This window comes from Abramis brama, assembly GCF_963993115.1.
Source record: "Abramis brama genome assembly, chromosome: 6".
Lineage (NCBI taxonomy): Eukaryota > Metazoa > Chordata > Actinopteri > Cypriniformes > Leuciscidae > Abramis > Abramis brama.
In genome coordinates this window covers 17388756-17408969 of record NC_139968.1, presented here as the reverse complement: position 1 = coordinate 17408969, position 20214 = coordinate 17388756, and the positions used below count along the sequence as shown (strand labels likewise).

General features: G+C 37.8%; 1 protein-coding gene across 2 annotated transcripts in view; it reads left to right on the top strand.

Annotated features, from left to right (window-relative positions):
* p3h2 (prolyl 3-hydroxylase 2) overlaps window positions 1-20214 on the top strand; it is a 50557-nt gene that overhangs the window by 18464 nt on the left and 11879 nt on the right. The window contains exons 1-3 of one of the 2 annotated variants that reach the window (XM_084117448.1): window positions 14889-15384; window positions 16753-16905; window positions 18794-18983. In XM_084117448.1, the coding sequence (XP_083973574.1) occupies window positions 15238-15384; window positions 16753-16905; window positions 18794-18983 (490 nt within the window). In that variant the 5' untranslated portion in view covers window positions 14889-15237. Of the gene's footprint in view, window positions 1-14888; window positions 15385-16752; window positions 16906-18793; window positions 18984-20214 lie in introns of those variants that run through there. The other variant, XM_084117447.1, reaches the window with a different exon arrangement.

Here is a 20214-nt window from a genome sequence, read left to right as displayed (position 1 = left end):
CTTGGAATAAACCCACTTCTGATGTCTGCGTTTTAATAATCAAGGGCTTTGTACGCTGGAATAGTGTTTATCCACTATATAATTAAAGTTTTCCGTATGGAACAGATGTGTTACAGCATTTGTGCTACAGTTTATTTCAACATGAACAAAAGGATCTCTGCTTTACATTTAACAGCTGCGTAATTGTAAACCCTCAACTCACAAATGCCATGCCACTTTATAGCTGTGTAGCTAAGGAATGTCGTGGGATGTTTATTTGTCCATGCAAAGTCTTGCTGTAAGAAATTGAAACCCTTCCCCCCTCTTGGAAGCATCCAACTCTATATTGCTGAGATAATGAAGTTGATCCTTACGTAGCCCTAAATTTGTATACTCAAGAAGATTTGTCTTTGCTAAACAAATCTGCCAATTAAACTGAAACAGTGAGTCTTGTTTCAGAGTCTGGGTAAACAAGGAGATGACATTTTTAGTCTTTCGAGCTCTTTTGGTTTACAAGACTCTGGGGAGATCCACAGCAAGAAGCTTTGTATAACCTAATATAGATTTATTTATCCTTCCTTCTTGAACCAGGGATCTGCATCTGAGATCATTTTGAGCAGAAACTTTGTTTTTCTCTGTCGCTTCATGAAAAAGATATTAACATGTTTAAAAATGTAAGTACATCTGGAATTTTCTGATTAAGAATAATGTCTGTTTTTATTATCAAATGGATATCAGCCTCAATCTATTTAAGCATCTGTTAAAAATCACATGATTTTCATCATCATGCAACCAAGACTGAGTCAGGCTAACAATGTTTTATTTGGCAAAGTTTTCTTTGAGAGGAAAGACATCCCCTCTTTCAAGATGAAGTCAGATGTATCTTTTAATTGAGTCCTTATGACTTTCAGCTAACTCATTAAAATCAGTTATATTTATATCCTCAACATACATAGTAAAGTTTCTACCACTAGAGCAGATGATGCTTTTAATGAAGGAATGGGTCTACTTTTTATAAACGACAGGATGAAAACCAAATATACTACATAAACATGTATAATTTTACTTCTGCTTAAGTGTTTGCTTTTGCAAAAGTCAGATTTGCAAAGACATGGAGATCTTCTCATGGGATGCACAAGATCATTGCATTTCCTTGAATCAGTATTAACATATGGATGCGATCAGTGTGGTATTGCTTCAGCGACGAATAGTCTTGTGTACAAAATATACTTCATAAAGGCTTCATATTTGTTAACTTGTGAAACAAAGCCAAATAAAATAACTGCCATCATATTTTGTACATCAAGCATTAGCTGGGAATATATCCCTTATGTGGCTTCGTCATTCTCTGGATTCAGCTTTCTGTCCATGAAGTGTTGAGATTTGTCAGTTTGTAGGTCGGTTTTGGTGGATGACAAGAAAATGTGTCCGTTTTAAGATTCTGAACAGTGAAAATTATGTTTGCATGAGAGCTCTGTGCATACATTAGCATTAGCATATTTATTTAGCATGACAAATAATGACTTGGGACACACTAAGTTGTATAAAACCAGTTTATTTAAACAGAAAAAATATGTATTTGCTTAATTTATAATTTTTTTGCAGCTTGAATTTGTATTTACACGAACTCCAACTCGATGTTAATACATCTAACCTATCCACAAACAAACCTAGCACATTGCTATTTTGCTACTAGATTGGTACATTGGATAAGTCCTCTGAATAGTAAGTTATAACGAATAAAACTACTGGGTGGTTACAAAAAATACTGGCTGCAATTGTAAAATTAAAGGTTAGTTGTACTTAAACATCAGAGTAATAGTTGTAATGTTATATGGATGAAAGTATCTGTTAAATGTCTACTTGAATTGAAATCATTATTTGGAGATAAGCCGTTAGGATTCATTGTTTCTACAGTGTGGTTGGTCAGTGCAATTGTCTTTCTGCTTGTTTTTACAAGAGGAGTGTGTCAGATCCTGCCAGGCTTGACCTTTCGCAACCATCCCAGATCAAACGTCCTTGGATTCTTGACTGCTCCATACTCGTGGCACCGGCCGGCAGTGAAGTCATCACCCAGCAGGTTTAGGACCCCTGACCTATTGACACACAGTGTAATCAGAGATGACCTGTTATGTTTCCACCTCCATTATCATGTCCTTCGTCTCTCATAAAAATATGACAAGCCAAACTTAACTTGCGCCCTTTGATCCGACTGATTTCTGGCAGGGTAGAGGTCATCAGAGCAGTTGTGTTTTTGTTATTTCTGCTCATTTTTCCATCTCCCTCAAAGCTGATTCTGTTGCCTTAGTTGGAAAACACAACAGATCTCATTTCGTTCATGTGGATTTTGCTCCTGCTTTCACTGAATGTAAATGCATTCCATTTTAAATGCATTCAAACATCTATGAAACAATATAATGTAACAGGCCAGAGATGTTTGTTTTTTGTTTTTTTCTGTTCACAATTGCCATACGACTCCAGTGGGTTAATAAATGCCTTCTGAAGCAAACCAATGGGTTTTTGTAATAAAAATACCCATATTTAAAACTTAATAAACTGTAATCACTGGCTTCCGGTAACGGCCATACGCACGTTCACGAGAGATTCGAGTTACGGTGGAGGACTGACCTCTGATCCGACGTTTGACGTTCATGTGGTTTAGCATTTTTCATTTTTCATTTACATCAGGTATTTTTCTTGCAATATTCAGTGTTTGGCTCCTAGTTGTAGCTGTAATTTATGTGCAGTGGATTTGGTTTGGAAATGCCTCTTCAGCCAAAGTGTTACTAAATTAACCACTCACCATCAGTCATAAATCAGTGTGTTTGCTGAGTGGTTGTGAAAGCAAGCTAGAAATGTGGCTAAGTTGAACCTTTGACACTCAAGATGTAAATATTGATCAGTAAATGCTAGTCAACAACAAATCTAGTCGTTGAGGTCTGTTTTTACTGATTTTTTATTGTGTCCACAACTTTAAATGATTCATTGATTTGTTTGATCTTCTTCTTGGTTAGAAACTTTGTATAGTAACTAAAACTCAAAAAACAGATGTTCTTTCCAACAATAAATCCCTCCTTAAAATAATTTTAAAAACAAATTAATAAGTCATCCTGTTTAATAAAACAGTTATCCCATCTCAGAAAGGGGTTACCTCCCTGAACGCCCCCTAGAAAGCGATTTATTCCCATTTGTCGGAGTACAGCTGGTGTTTTCTTCAGCGGGGGCCGGGATGAATCTCTGGTGGAGATGCTTTTGGCGGCTCTGGGGCTGAAGGGAGCTTCCACTTGGCTCAATATTCGCAGGGGTCTGCCAGCAGTATTAGTAGCCAGGCTACTGTCAAAACTCCAACTCTCTACTCCTCTAAAGATAACAGGCCCCTGCACCTCCTCCGCTGCTCTCCCTGGGTTAAATAACCTGCCTCATGCTGTGATCTGAAACGAGGACCCACGCTTGGCACACTATGGATGCATTTGGAGTTGGCCTGTGCTAACATCGCCATAAACCAACAAGCGAATAGGTTTGCCAAATCTCATAACACTAAATTTTTTAAAAACCTCATATTTTAGCCTGTTAATGTTGTAATAGTTTTGCCTTGTAGATGGCTTTGTTTCAGTTGTTTCATTAGTAATGATCTACTAAAGCAGCTCAACTTGAATTAACATACATCAACAGGCCTTAAAGGGATAGTTCACCTTAAAAATGAAAATTCTGTCATCATTTACTCACCCTCAAGTTGTTTCAAACCTGTATGAGTTTCTTTGTTCTGTTGAACACAAAAGAAGATATTTTGAAGAATGTCGGCAATCAGACAGTTGACGGCAGTCATTGACTTCCATAGTATTCTTTTCCTAATATGGAAGTCAATGGCTGTCGTCAACTGTTTGATTGCGGACATCGTAAACGATGACAGAATTTTGTTTTTGGGTGAACTATCCCTTTAAGGCCTGTTGATGTATGTTAATTCAAGTTGAGCTGCTTTAGTAGATCATTACTAATGAAACAACTGAAACAAAGCCATCTGCAAGACAAAACTATTACAACATTCCGCATTATGCATCTTTAACAGGCTAATATATGAGGTTATTAAAAAGTTTAGTGTTATGAGGTTTGGCAAACCTATTCGTTTGTTGGTTTTTGGTGATGTTAGCACAGGCCAATTCCAAATGTATCCATAGTGCGCCAAGCGTGGGTCCCTTATTTAACCTTTTTAATTGAAAATAAATCACCTTGTCGTAACCAAGTGCAAGTGAAGAATGCTTTGAGAAACAGCATATTTTGGCAATCGTTTGTTTCTATTTACGCACCACTCCAAAAGTAATTTATTTTCACGGTAATTGGCCTTAAAAATATGTATCTGACTCTACGTCATTTTTAACAATAATTTACAGTGCTTCATGGGATTGTAGTTATTTCCCTTATTAAAGCCTTTATGTACTGTACACAGTCTTGGAACATTTTGTCTGGTTTGAAAATGTGAAATTTGTAATGTTGTGATTCACCTGTGATTGAATGGGAAAAATCCAAAATTGGGCGGGCACTAATGCACTCAATTAAACATCAAATATTTTCTAATTGGCTGTTAAGTTGTCACGTCGCACAGCAGTTTCACGTTCAGTGTGGACTGGCAAATTGTTTGACACTGCTCATCGCACTCACAATATTTGTTGCGTGGGAAGTTGAATCCAGGCTTAACTGTACTAACTTTTCCGTTAGACGGGATGTTTATGTTGCTTTGTGAAAAGTCTTCAAAGCAAACAGAAAGAATAATAATGACAACTGCCAAAACTTTGTATGGTTTTCCCCCATTGAAAGATAAAACAGAAGAAAAATATCCCATAGACTTAGAGAAACCTGAGCCATACCTGGGGTTTACTTTGAGTTTGCTTTGCATTAAAAACTTGTCAACAACACCGTGGACAAATCATTCATCACTTGGCACCCAGAACCTCAGGGTTCCCAGAATTCTTTGGGGCCTCTATAAGGGTTGTTCATGAGCATTCACACCTGACAAGGCCAATACAGTAATCTTTGCTCCGTTTTCTTGCACTCAGTACAGAGCTATAGATGTAGATGGGCATCCGCAACATGACAAAATGCAGCGCGCAGACCTCCAGGGAGGAAAATCGAGGGTGCTGGTGCTTTCGTGGGAGAATGAAAGGCAGCTCTGTGAAGTCACAGCCTCCTTTATAAAGTCCAGGCCTGCTTTAGATTGAACTCTTTAGTACAGCTTCCCCATCTCGCTCTGTTTCCAATCGTTTAAATGGCGCACTGATATGCCTCACTGGAAGCCATAAAAGGCTCTTTGACCTCTAGAGGAACTCATTCGTAAAGGAAAAAGTACTTTGTGATGTATATTGAATAAAGCTTCACAAGTTGAAACGGATTCAGCTCATAAAAAAAGCGCCTGACGGAGGGTGAGTGCAAGTTCGCATCAGGCTCGTGTTTGAACTAGAGATGAATTAGGTTGTTTTTTGATCAAATGTTCCCTGCTCTCTCCAGTGGGGAGTCTGGTCATTAGGAGGTCAGCGTGAGTCCGGGCGCGCTGATCCGAGGGGGCTGCCCTCTCTTAGGCCTAGGGCTCCGCAGGAATGTGGAGGATGTGGAGGGAGTTCTGACTCACCCCTCCGCTCCGGGCCAAGAGATCCTACGGAGTGACATGAAAAATGAAGTGCTGGAGCAAAAGATGTTGAGGACTATTAACTGTGTGCATTCATCAAATTTTGGGTAGATTTTTATAATCGAGTGAAAGCTGGATGATGTTTCAAGAGAATTTTAACTCTATCCATAACATAAAACTTGTCTCCCTTAATGCAACAGGAAATTTTAGGAAAGCTGCCTACCATGATTTATAGAACTATTACTATTTTATGGGCCTTTTAAGCCTTAAATGGGATTCGTAGAAGTGAGAAAAGTGAAAGGAAATGGTGGGATGGGTTTGGGAAGAGAGGTGAGCTTGGATACAAATGGGATACAATTCCCTCAATCAGCCGAGAAACTGCTATGAGATGAATGGAAATGCTAATGGATAGTTTTCTTCAGGTTTTACGAACCTCCTCAATTGGAAGTCTGAAGGCCTGTTCACACCAAGACAAATGTTTGGTGTGAAAATTTGGTCCAATAAACATTTAAATTGGTTAAAACGTATGTTTAAAACGGCGTTCGTCAATGTAACAGTTTTTGCACTGCAAACAAAACCGGCCAACCAATAAGATTTGCAATTTGGGTCACATGCCCAGAGCTGCTACTGTTACATGTATTGGTTGCTAAGCGACAGTGAATAGCAGAGGAAGACTCCCGTCTGCCATTTTTCATTCAAAAGACAAACTTATTTTATTTTATACAATTTGAAATATTAACTACTATTAATATATGTATAAATTGTAGTACAGTCGTGTGAAAAAGAAAGTACACCCTCTTTAAATTCTATGGTTTTACGTATCAGGACAAAATTAAAAATCATCTAGTCCTTAGCAGGCCTTAAAATTAGGTAGATTCAACCTCAGATGAACATCAACACATTACATATTACACGTGTCATTATTTATTTAACAAAAATTAAGCCAAAATGGAGATTCCATGTGTAAAAGAAAGTACACCCCATGATTCAATAGCTTGTAGCAGCAATAACTTGAAGTAATAGTTTTCTGTATGATTTTATCAGTCTCTCAAATCGCTCTGGAGGAATTCTGGCCCACTATTCTTTAGAACAGCTTCATTTCAGTGAGGTTTCAGTCAGGTTGAGGTCTGGACTTTGAGTGGGCCAGTGCAAAGCCTTGATTATTTTCTTTTTCAGCCATTCTGTTGTAGATTTGCTGGTGTTCTTGGGATCACTGTCCTGTTGTATGACCCAATATCAGCCAAGTTTTAGCTGTTGGACAGATGGCCTCACATTTGACTCTTCATGGTCGACTCAATGACTGCAAGGTGCCCAGCAGGTCCTGCGGCTGCAAAACAAAACAATCATCAACCCTCCATCAGTGTGATGGACAGTGGGTGTGAGGTGTTTATGCTGATATGCCGGTTTTGCCACTTTGTCCTCGTCTGCCCAAAGGACATTGTTCCAGAAGTCTTGAGTTTTGTTCAGATGCAACTTTGCAAACCTATGCCATGCTGCCGTGTTATTTTTAGAGAGAAGAAGCTTTCTCCTGGCAACCATTCCAAACATGCCATACTTGTCCCGTCGTTTTCTAATTGTACTGCCATGAACTTTAACATTTAACATGCTAACTGAGGCCTGTAGAGTATGAGATGTAGCTCTTGGGTGTTTTGCAGTTTCTCTGAGCATTGCACTGTCTGATCTTGGGGTAAATTTTCTGGGACGTCCACTCCTGGGAAGATTGGCAACTGTCTTGAATGTTTTCCACTTGTGAATAATCTTCCTTACTTTAGAATAATGGACTTCAAATTGTTTGGAAATGGCCATATAACACTTCCCAGATTGATGGCAGAAACAACTGCTTCTCTAAGATCATTGCTGATGTCTTTACTCCTTGGCATTGTGTCAACACACACCTATATACTCCAGACCAGCAAACTGACAAAACTTCTGCTTTTATAGAGTTGATCACACTTGTTAATGATCAATTAATAAAGAGCTTTTGATTAGCAGTGTAGCACCTCTACATACATATTAATATTTAATTCATGTCAGTAATATATGTAAGTGAAAAGGATTAAGGTTGTCATTAGAGTGGACTGCAGATCAACGTGCTTCTGCATTTTTCTCCGATACGGTTGAAAATGAAATGTGGAGGATTTTAACTGTGACTAGATGATTGACAGGCCAGTTTACTGTGACAGGATGCGACAGAGAGCAACCATTAAAGACGCAATTGTGTGACATGATAGTACGTCCCAAAGCTTGTCTACTGTTTGCTACACACTCAAAAGTATCTACTTTTTTTCACAAAAAGAGTACATACTTTTAGGGCGTAGTATAAGTATGCGAATTGAGACGCAGCACAGATGTATCTCCAAGTCTGCTGCAATGCCTCGCTGGCTGGATTTACCTGTGCTTTTTGGAGTGTTTCGTGACTGTTTGCTTATACAATTGGACCCATCACTGTGAGCGTTGGAATATCTTTTTGGGACAGACTTTTTACTCGGTAATGAGATATTTGCTTCAGCTGATATTAGAGAGACACTGAGACTTTGTTCATCCTGTATCTATCATTGTTGTGTGAAGGGGTTGGGACTATGTTATGATTGGTGGATACAATACACTAAATTTGCACGTGAAGGGGGAACCGTATTTGTGTTCGTGTAATCTTGCTAATATTGTATAAGATGTTACAGCAGCACCTGACAGTTACTTACCCTCTTAATTCCTATGGAATCATGGGGTGTACTTAGTTTGTCACACATAGCTTCTCCATTTTGACTTAATTTTTGTTAAATGAATAATTACACAATGTAATATGTCGTGTTGTTGTTCATCTGAGGTTGTATCTACGTAATTTTAAGACCCGCCATGGACCAGATGATTTTTATGTGCTGATATGTAAAACCATAGAATTCAAAGAGGGTGTAGCCTACTTTCTTTTTCACATGGCTGTATGTAGGAAATAACTATCTAGATTAATAAATGCTGTAAAAGTATTGTTCGTTGTTAGGTCATGATACTAAATACTGTTAGGGGTTAACAGTTTAGGACCCATGGACCAGATGTTTGAAAGAAGACCCGGAGTCAGAATTATAAAAAATTGAAGAAAAGTTTTACTGAAGATAGTTTGCAGTTTCATCAGCAGAAGTCAGCTTCAAGACTCACACAGGAGTTCGTAGGCCGCCCCGCTTACAAAGATCACAGCAGTTATACTATTTCCAAGGTCTAAGCTACGTCATTGCTTACAGGTTGAATGATTCTCATTGGCTAAGAAATTGATAAACATAGTAATTTTCCACACATATACCGATAGACAGAAGCATATCTCCATAGATTATGCAGCTGACACTCGGACCCTGAAGTCAGGCACGTCGTGACCTTCCAGGTCGCAGATTTGGGTTGCTGGGTGCCAGCATGTCCCGAACAACAACTCAGTCAATCTCCAACAATGCCATTGGTTCCTTAACCTATAAGCAAGAAGACTAACACACACACACCAACACACATCTTTTCCAAGGTTGGATTTGGCCTGGCTCTAACTATAAACAGGAGTCTCGTCTCAAAACATCAAGATAACAACTTCTTTCTCTCAGGATAGGACACTTTAGTCTAAATGGAAAATATAGGCTTTAACTGACAAATGGTCCCTTAAACTATAGTCTTCAATGACCCCTATATGTTTTAACACGTTAAAGTGATACTCCACCGTTTTTTCATATTAAACTATGTTATTCCCTTAACTAAGACGAGTTGATACATACCTCTCTCGTCTCAGTGCGTGCACTCAATCGCTCTGTCTTGCGGGCGAAACTTTGTTAGCACTTAGCTTAGCCCAGTTCATTCAATATGGGCCAAGCAGAGAAGCTACCAAACACCTCCACGTTTTCCCTATTTAAATACAGTTACTCGCGTAGTGTAACTCGACCTAGGACGGTGACACAAAACAAAACGTTGCGCTTTTCTAAGCGTGTAAAATGGATAACTATATTGTATGGCGGAATACAATAGCAAGGGCTTGTAAGCACTTCGACTTGGCGCAGTAATATCTTCACTCGTGAAAAATCCTCTCACCGGCCCCCGCTCCCTCTAGTGAAGATATTACTGCGCCAAGTCGAAGTGCTTACAAGCACTTGCTATGGTATTCCGCCGTACAATATAGTTATCCATTTTACACGCTTAGAAAAGCGCAACGTTTTGTTTTGTGTCACCGTCCTAGGTCGAGTTACACTACGCGAGTAACTGTATTTAAATAATGAAAACGTGGAGGTGTTTGGTAGCTTCTCTGCTTGGCCCATATTGAATGAACTGGGCTAAGCTAAGTGCTAACAAAGTTTCGCCGCAAGACAGAGCGATTGAGTGCACGCACTGAGACGAGAGAGGTATGTATCAACTCGTCTTAGTTAAGGGAATAACATAGTTTAATATGAAAAAACGGTGGAGTATCCCTTTAAAGACCTTTCTCAAACACAAAACCAGTCCCTATTTCATTTCTGGAAGCCGGGATAAATAGGCAAGCATTGTTACTGCATTCAGATATCAAATACTGACATTAAAGAATATATTAAAAGAACATTTCAGTAATCACACTGGTAACTTCTATAACAAAAGTAAAATCTCCAGAGAAGTCATTCAACTCATTTGATATTTAGAACGAAAAATATTGATTAATACCTTGATTATAATCACTCATTACATATACATTGAAGCAGCAGTGGATTCCAATCCACCCCTTCAATACAAAAACTAATGATAACAAATTAATTAATTGTAAAGTGTTACAAAAAATACCAAATTGAAACAGCTACAGGAGTATGGGATGTTATTGTCTGAAGGTTTTCTTTCAGACACAACAGAAGTACTGTTTACCAAAGAAAAGTCTTACAAGTCAGTCCTGACCTTTAATCTAACTTCTAATCAACTAACCTCCCTCTAATTATGTGCAAACAAATCAGCTACAGACAAACACCTCATCTAAACAAGAAACGACTAAAGAAACCATCTAAATACCAGATCCCACCTTCACAGACTTCCACTGAGCGGTAGCATACAGTAGCTGGATTATTGTAGGCCTATTTTTACTCTTTACTTTACTTTACAGCTATGCCATGTCTTCTTGTTTTCGCTCTAATGAAAGAGGCTGTCTGTTCCATCCTGCTTTGAAGACATTCCTCAGACATTACCTTATTAAACCAAGATGTGTGTGGAGTGGGTGTGGCCCGAGGCACAGAGAAAAGGGCTAGTGTGTGTCAGCACAGGCCACGCCCCAGACGTATGACATCATCCACAGGATTCCCACAAGTTTGGGCTGTTTTCTGCAGCACGTGTCGTACGTGCCCTACAGCCGTTTGACTTTGAGGTTTTAGCTGTGGTGAAGAAAGACGGGGATAAATAATAATTAGGTGGAGAAAGTGGATTTTTCCTCATAGCTGACTTTGTGGAAGAAAATGCGATCTATTAGTGACTGTTGCAGCCTGATGGTTTGTGTCACAATAGCTCAGTTCAGTTTGAAGACGAGTGTAGTATTTTGAGAGAAAAAAATGCAGTTATGTTTGGTCATTTTAGTGGCACAGAAATGACATTTTGGCTTTAAAGTTTTAGGTACCCTCTTATTTTAAAGCAGATGGATGGCTGTAGATGCAAAAAAGGAAAGACCACTTACATTTCATGGATGTTTTCCAAATAAAATAGAATAAGTGCATTGCTCAGTAAAACATATGATCAATAAGTTATGACAAGATATATTTTTACATCACTTTAACTCATCAAAATAAGTTTAGTCATTTTCAAGTTATTCACCTTATTCCGCCCCCGCCCACTTTTACTTCTGTCCAGTACTTCCGTTGTAAACCAACTTCCGGTTTAGCGGACCCTTATTCAATTTCGAGGAGAACTGCAGAGAAGTCTCACTGATAAAATGTCACATAAAATAAGCTAATTTGTGCCAAATGTGCCATGTACGTGTGTACCAACAGCACAGCAATGCACTGTTTCTCAGGGTAATTTTTAAACGACTTTTAGGTGTTTATATGACCCGTCCGCCTGTCTGATCGCAGCCCGGCCGATGTGTAACGTTAGTGTTTAGCCTACATTAGCCACAAACATCTAATGTTGTAATGGTCTCACTACAGGACACATACACATGCTATACCATGTTTGAAAGCTATGGTCCTCTAGAATTCAGTCGCTGGATTTATTTTACAGCCATTACTTGTGTTAGAGATCAAACCATAAGAAATTGCAGCTAGCAGTTAGCTAAGCTAACGTTACCCTCTTGTTCATCTAGTTGAGGCTCCAGTTCGTGGCTATTTTTTTCTCATCTGTTGGCTATACACTGCAAATGTATCTGGTGATTAAGCAAACAAACTGTGGTGTAATAATGTTTCAAACTTTACATGTAGTAGTGTTTGTGCACACCGGGGGTCGGTGCAGAGTAAATGCTGGCCCACAACATTCAGATCTCTTCTTTTGATGCTCATAACGAAGCTGAGACAGCGTCAAATTTCTTTTTCTCCGGCTGTTATGGCAGCCACGGACTGCACAGTTAACACTGGCCATCTCTAATTTATTTAAATTTGAAGGCAATTAAATTAAACTAAGACAGATAACAGATTGGACCAGGGCAAACAAAGCGCTAAGTAGCTAAACCAGGAAGTGAGATTACGCGGATGGCGCCACCCAGTGCTACTTCCGGAATAAGGTGAATAATTCAACTATTTTTTTTTAAGTCAGTTTAATGTAATTTAAGTTGAAATGACTTAAACATCCAAGTTGATTGTACTTAAAAGTTTAAGGCATTTTTCTTAAAATGGACAAGGCATTTGAATTTGAAACTACAATAGTTCCTGAAAATAATATATAACTTTAAAACTGACTACTTCTATAAATACAAAACTCCCACTATCCATTGTTATTATTGCTAGGTTAAGTTTTATAAACTCTAAAACATGTTTGTGATTGAATTACGGTTAATGTGAAGTCAGAAAAATAGACAACTAACTCAACCCCTCTTGTAAAAACATTGGATTTAATATAGGGATTCTGGTGCATTTGAATAGATTCTTGTGGTTTCACTATTGCTTAGTGTTGAGTGAAAACAGGCCAATGGCAGTTTTCACTGTTCAGACAATATGTTCTGCTTGAACATGTTAAATATTAGCTTATACTTTGATTAAACTATATGTTTTCATTTGCTATTTGACAATTGAGTTTTATTTATTATAGAATATTTAGTTTTAAACAAATCAGGTTTATTCATCCAGTCTCTAACCCAAGAATAATTGCATTTGTAAATGCCCTATGATACTTATGTTCACTTAGTCCAAGAAAAGCACATTAATGGATGCTCTCTTTTCTTGTTAACACCTAAAACATCCTTTACATCTCCACCAAACAGCTTGGTTTTCTCAGTACATAAAATGTACTATTAACATGTTGTTGACATTCTTCATCTGAAAAAAAAAAAAAAGCATGCATGCTTCGACTTGGCTTCGACTGTATCCCACATCAAACATGATGTGTTTTTTTTTACAGCCAGTGAGTAAATGGTTTATAAACTCTGGCTGGAGATGCAGGGAAAAAAGCTTCGGTGGTGTGGGCTGTATTAAAGAGCAGTTACGAGGGCCACAGGTGGGTGCTCTCTGGAAAATATTTACCCAAAAGTCTCAAATGTTAGCTGAAGTCTGTTTATGCAATTTGGAACAAACTACTGGTTCATGTTGTTTGGTTTTTACTTTTTTCAACGTCTTGCGCACTATGTTTGTCTATGGGGGTGTATCCCTTTGATATAAAATGAAGGGATTTTCTAAAGGTTAATATGTAATCAGTTTTACTGAGAATATCTGGTAAAGCCAGCACTATGGATTTGTGTAAGTGTACAGTGAACAGCTGCAGAACCACCTGTTGAAGTAATTTAGAAGTGAGCTAAAATATGTTTTCAGAGGACTCGCTAGCAACAGGCTCAGTGACTCAGGTCTTTGTTTAGATGTTATTCCAGCTACTCTTTCAGTCAAGCTAATTAAGCCTAGCGCACACTTAAAGACAAACATGTGACACTGTTTCATGTCTCTACAACTAACAGCACGACCCCATTTTTTATGGTTAGGTTAGGTTAAGTAGTATGCTATTTTATGCTAACTTATAATGTTATAGGTTGTTATGTTATGTATTATTTAATGTTGGGATAGCTTATATGTTATAGGTTGTCATGTTATGTTCTTTGTAATGTTAGCTTATGTTATAGATTTGGTTATGTTAGGTTGCATGTAATGCTATGTTAGCTTATATGTTATAGGTTGTTATGTTAGGTTCCATGTGATGTTATTTTAGCTTTTATGTTATACGTTATGTTAAGTTCTTTGTTATGTCAGGTTAGCTTATACAGTTATAGCTATGTTAGAATGTATGTTATGATAGATTATATGTTAGGTTAGGATAAGCTTTTGTTATGTTATATGTTATGTTATGTCTTATGTATGTTAAGTTATGTTAGGTTGCATGTAATGTTAAGTTGTATGTTATGTTAGCATATATGCTATAGTTTGTTATGTTAGATTGAATGTTATGTTAGGTTCTTTGTTCTGTCCGGTTAGCTTATGTTATGCTAGGTTGTGTGTTAGGTTAGCTTATGTTATGTCTGGGTAGCTTATATGTTATAGGTTATGTTAGGTTGCATGTTATGTTTGTTATATGTTATGTTAATTGTAATGTTAAGTTATGTTATCTTATGTTGGGTTGTATGATATAATTTTAGGTTATCTTATCTTATGTCAGGTTACTTTATATGTTATAGGTTGTAATGTTATTGTTCGCTTGTATGTTGGATGCACGTGTTATATAGGTTATCTTGTTAGGTTTATGTTAGATTAGTTTATCTTATGTTGCATGCATGTTATGTTAGGTTAGCTTATGTTATGTTTGTATGTTACGTTAAGCTATGTGAGGTTATAATATGTTGTATAATGTTAGTTTATGCCAACATAATATTATAACACAGCGGAATGACCTTGTAATACACACCCAAGCTGCATTTAGATGTGTAAAATGTGCAAGAAAACATTCAGGACAGAAAAGTCGTTTGCAATATTCACAAGGCATTAAGGAGCAGTTATTGTTTAAAGCTGTTAAGACCATGCGTAGGAGGTTTATGCTTCAAAACATTAATTCACTTAAAATATGCTGGTTGTAAAATAGTCATGTGCTTCTACTTCCCTTTGTCTACCAGGTTTTGGCAGAGTGAAACATGACTAGTATTTATGAGGCAACGATTTTATATAAAAACATAAAACGCATATGAATACAACTAAATTTGGAGGTTTAAACCTTTGAAGTCTCAGAAATGCAAGTTTTTAGTAAATAAAATTGAGATGCAGCTGCGCGAGATGTGAATGTGAGCAGACAATGTGCCGAGCCAGGCTAATTCCTAGCTGTGTTTGCGCTTTTGTGACTAACTGGGCCATTTTCCAATAACCTCTTGTGAACTCTTTGGTAACTGTTCAGTGACGATTACAGGATTTGTCAGGGCATGAGGATTTTTTGATAGCTTACTGTACCGCATGTGGGCTAAACTGGCCAGGTGACTGAACATCACAGTCGGATCAGAGGGGCCAAGCCTGGGATCTGACCTGCTTAGGAAGAAAATCAGACAGGTCAGCATTTGGATGGGCAACAAATATACCCCCCATATCCAATCAGGGTCTTTGCAATCCATTCGCAATGGGGACACGAGAGTGCGTGTGGACGAGGGGGTGGTAGAAAGAAGACACAGGAATGCAGTCGACGCCAGCTTGCTCTTTGGCCTTTCAGAGGTAACCAAGCATATCCTCCTAAGCTTTTAGCCTCCCTGCCTCATTCCGTAGCAGATAAAAGACCAAACCTTGGCTAAGTCTCAAAAGAGAAGGAAAAAAGAGGCGGTTGATTCAGGATCATCCTTTCTACTGTGCATTGGTCCATCTATGGTTGTATCTGGAGACATCAGAAGCTACATAACATTGTGCAGTCACATCATAAAAATTACGTCAAATTTCCATTTGCAAAAAAGGTCCACTGTCTATTATCAATAGTGTAGGGATGTATGTAGCACAGCACGCAAAGAAGTCACTTTCAAACCAAGAAGCTTTCAAATTGCATGAACAATTCCAGATTGCGTGTATTTCTATTGAAATGACTGGATGACTGAAAATGCGAGAATCGATTCGATTTACGAAATGGTAAATGTGATCACACTATGGTCTCTCAAAGTTCACACAAATGAAAATTTTGTCATCACTGTCTCATTTCATTGCGAACTTGTCTGACTTACTTTCTTCTGTGGAACACAAAAGGAGATATTTTGAGAAATGTCTAAGCTGCTCTTTTACACACAACAATAGCAAATAGTGACCAAAGGATGAATAATAAACCACCATATAATGTGGTCCATGCAACTTGTTTGAGAATGTTTTGTTGAAAGATATGCAAAAAGTGAAACCAAGATCAGTTTGAGCCTAAAAGTGTCTTGAGGTTGATAAATTTGTTGTAGTACATTCCAGAAGATCCATGCAATGCTGTTGTTGTTTTTCTTCTTCTGTGAAATCATCAACTTTGTCATTTTGTAATGAGTCATTTTTCATATAATATATTGAGCCTATGAAGGATTAAAGAAACAGATGACAATCCAAGATCTGCCGAACAGATTTGAGGTCTGCAGTTCATAAAAGCTGAAAAATAACAGCTGATGGCTTCTGTCAACTTGTTTTGACTATTTCTTCTAGTAATATTATTGATCAAAAAAGTCCCCGGATTATTTATTTAAATTCTTAATCCCTTTTAGAGGCCAAGATGAGCATGACATCTGAAAGGATCAGTTCAGACCAGAATACATTTTTATGCTTGTCCGAATTGGTAATACCATGTTGTTCTATGTTGTTTAACAGGGTTTCTATCAACTCTGATAATGATTTGTCGTGTACTAGTTGTGGCACATAGTTGTCTCTTTTATTACTGGAAGACCATGATGTGGTCATTTCTTACATATAATTGCATTTGGGACATGATCTCGCAATTACAACTTTTATTTGACATATTGGCAATGTAATTTCTCAATATTTGAACAGTACATTTCAAAATTGCGACTAGAAAGGGCCTCCAGAGTTCATTTCTTAAAAACGTTTCTGTGTTCTCTTTGTTTGAAACAGCTTGGGCAACTGGACAAAGCTGTGTCTGCTGCTCATACGTATTTCCAGGCCAACCCTGAGCATGTGGAGATGGGCGAGGATCTGGAGCAGTACAAAGCCCAGAGGGGTGTAAAAGAGGAACACTTCATTGACCGGGAATCCCGCCCACATCAAGTGAGTGACTGTCAACACCAGTTACTAGTGATGCACCGAAATCTTTTGCACTGTTTTCTTTTACCCAAAATATGAAAGCAAAATTAAACTTGATTTAATAGCAGGGTTCTCAAGTCTCACGCATTGGCCGTGAGACACACGCAATTCAACCAGTTCACACGCTCACACGCCACACCGTGTATTTCTCACGCTGAAAAGGCAATGCCAACCAAGTTGTCCTGCAAGCTTTATATATAACGTTGTATACGAGGCGCAGGCACACAAAGTGAAGTTTCCTGCCACCAGCAGGTATCTCGGCCAGATTGCGTTCGTTACTAGGCAACATAGATGCACGAACACACGGAGGTTGACGGAACATTCTCGGCCACCGTACGTTTGTTACTAGGTAACCAACAACATCGCGTGAACACACGTCGTGATGGAGAAGGTAAGTTGGACGAAAGCTTGTCTAACATTTTTAGGCTAGAACATTTAATATATAGTCCATCGTATACATTATTATTGATGCAGTCAAAAACTCTACAACTACTTTGCAACCAGGCCAGAAGCTTTGGCTCAGTTTGGCTAGTTTACGTTATCTGAAACTAAGGGAAATGTTAATGGGTATGGGAAGGAATGAAGATGTATTTCTTCATTTTATTTTAAATGATATATTATACTGTATTAATAGTCTTTCTAGTTACATTAAGGCTACATGTATTAAAGCAGAGTGCTCAGGGTAATATTTTATATCCTGTCAAAACATACATTAATCATTGCCATTGCACACACACACACACACACACACACACACGCACACACACACACACACACACCTTAATACTCTAATATGTCATTTGTTCACAATGTCCCACCACACAATAAATCATTATACCATTTTGACTAGACACATTCAAAATGTAAAAAGATTTGTTTTTCCAAACTGTTTGGAGCAATTTGTTATATTTTGAAATATAACATTAAAGAGTATATTTGATGTGATGAATTGCTCTGTCATTTATCAGATTTACCAATTGTTATAATTTCAGTTTATGCTGGTTAATTATGAAAAATCGGTAAAATTGGTGGGCGGGGACGGGTGGGGGTGGGGCTCCATTAGGGCTCCTCCCCTAACCGCATGTGATCTCACTCCAAGCTTTTGATAAAACTTGAAAACCCTGTAATAGTCAATAGTCAGGAGTTTATAAAAAATGAATTGCATTTAAATTCAACTTTTTTATTAATATATTAATCCGTTGTTGAAATATAAACATTTAAATTGTGGCTGTAATAAAAACTTGAATGGCTTTCCTGGGGTAAATGTAACGTTACGTGACATTGTTTACTAGCTGATTTACTGACGTCTTGCCGCGGTTGAAACACTGATTGAGTAATTACGTGATAAGTTGTTTCGTATCGTCCAACATACCTTCTGATGTTCATTCACGTTCACGTCATGCTATAGCTTGTAGTAAAGAGGAAGAGATGATTGGTTCACGTGCAAGCAGCTACAGCGATCTGCTACACCATGTTAAACAGTGACATTTATTGTTTGAACTGACAGAATTTAAAAGTCGAGACTTTTTCATATCAAAATTAACAATAAACGATTATTGGATGGCGGGCATGCTACATTAAAGTTTAGTGAAGTTTTTCTCACGCATCAGCTGTGCACAGCATAGACTAAAAGATTTTGGTTCATCAGAATGAAGATTGATTTAAAAACGTCAAATCAACCTTCCAAATGTGTTTCAGCTGAAACCAAAAATTGTTCATTAAAATTTTTTCGGTCGCCAAAATTATGGTTACCAATTACGCCACTGCTTGATGTTTCTTATACCTGCAAAAACACCCTACAAGGCCTGAAACACCAAGTTCGGTATCATGAAGTGCATCTTTGTATTTACAGAGAGCCTTTTTTGCTGGGGTGAAGCTGTACGACAAAGGCAACTACGAAGAGTCTGTGATGCTCTTTGAAGAGGCTCTGACCGAGTATTATCGTGCAGATGTGGAGTGTCGGGCTCTCTGTGAAGGGCCGCTGCACTTCGAGGAGCAGGATCATGTCTTGTACAAATACAACCTCTACGAGCTAATCTCAGGTACAGATGCTTTTGTACTCAAAGCTTTCCTGCTTCCTCTTAATGTGGTAAAGCTATCATCTGCAGTCTTGAGAAGAATCTGGGAATTTTCCGTTTTCAAGTGGTTCTTTGGGACTTTCCATTGTGGATATCATGTCTTCAGAGCTATTTTTGTTTCCAGAAATGGGAGATTTTCCTGTTCTCTGACCTCTGTATAAGTCGTTTCTTAGTAGGCAGTTTTTTCTGCAGTACATTCTGTTATTGTTGTGTCTGACAGGCAGTTCATGATAGTACAACATGAAAGTACAAGCTTTTAAACTTGAAAAGCTTCTTTGGATCAAAGATGAATCCAGTGTTTGATTTTTTCCATTTTTATAATTTATCAATACTAAACCAGCTCATTTGAACTTTAGCTCTTGAAGTTACTCTGGGAAAACAGGCTTATGTCTGATGCAAAACACAAGCCATGTTTTGTCTGCATTGCATTCTTTCTCAAACCAGACTACTGTTTTGAAATCCAGCAGTCCAGCTGAGATTTAATGTTAATCAAAGTGATTTTAAATATTAATGTTTAGTAGTTTAATTTACTGTTTAGTTTATCTGTGTTTGTTTTCATTGACAATAATCAGAAATGTTTCTTGTGCGTCAAATCATCATATCAGACTGATTTCTGAAGGATCATGTGACACTGAAGACTGATGCTGAAAATTCAGCTTTGATAACAGGAATAAATTACATTTTAAAATATATTCAAATAGAAACAGTCATTTTTAACTTGTAATAATATTTTAATCAAATAAATGCAGCCTTGTTGAGCAGAGAGACTTCTTTCAAAAACAATAAAAGAATCTTACTGGCCTCAATGCTTTTGAACAGTAGTGTATTTCATTTATCATATTTTCTTTTATCATATTCATATACCCAGTTATTGACAAAACTCACCGTTCTAGCTGCGTGTAACTCTTCAATTTCAGGAAAATTGCTGCAATATTAGTGTGAAGGGCACCAATATAACTAATGGACATATTTTAATCATGTGAAAGATACAGTGAAATGGGGAGTCATAATTCACCAACACTTATGTCATAAAATCCCCCCGTTATTTGGCTTATAAAACAATGCATTATGCTGCCATAACAGTTCTTAATTATTGCTGATGGCATTCTGTTGATTAAGGAAGGGTGTGAACAACTCTAGCATGATTGACATGGATTTATGGCCTAAATGTGGAAAACATTTGGAGAAAGATTGA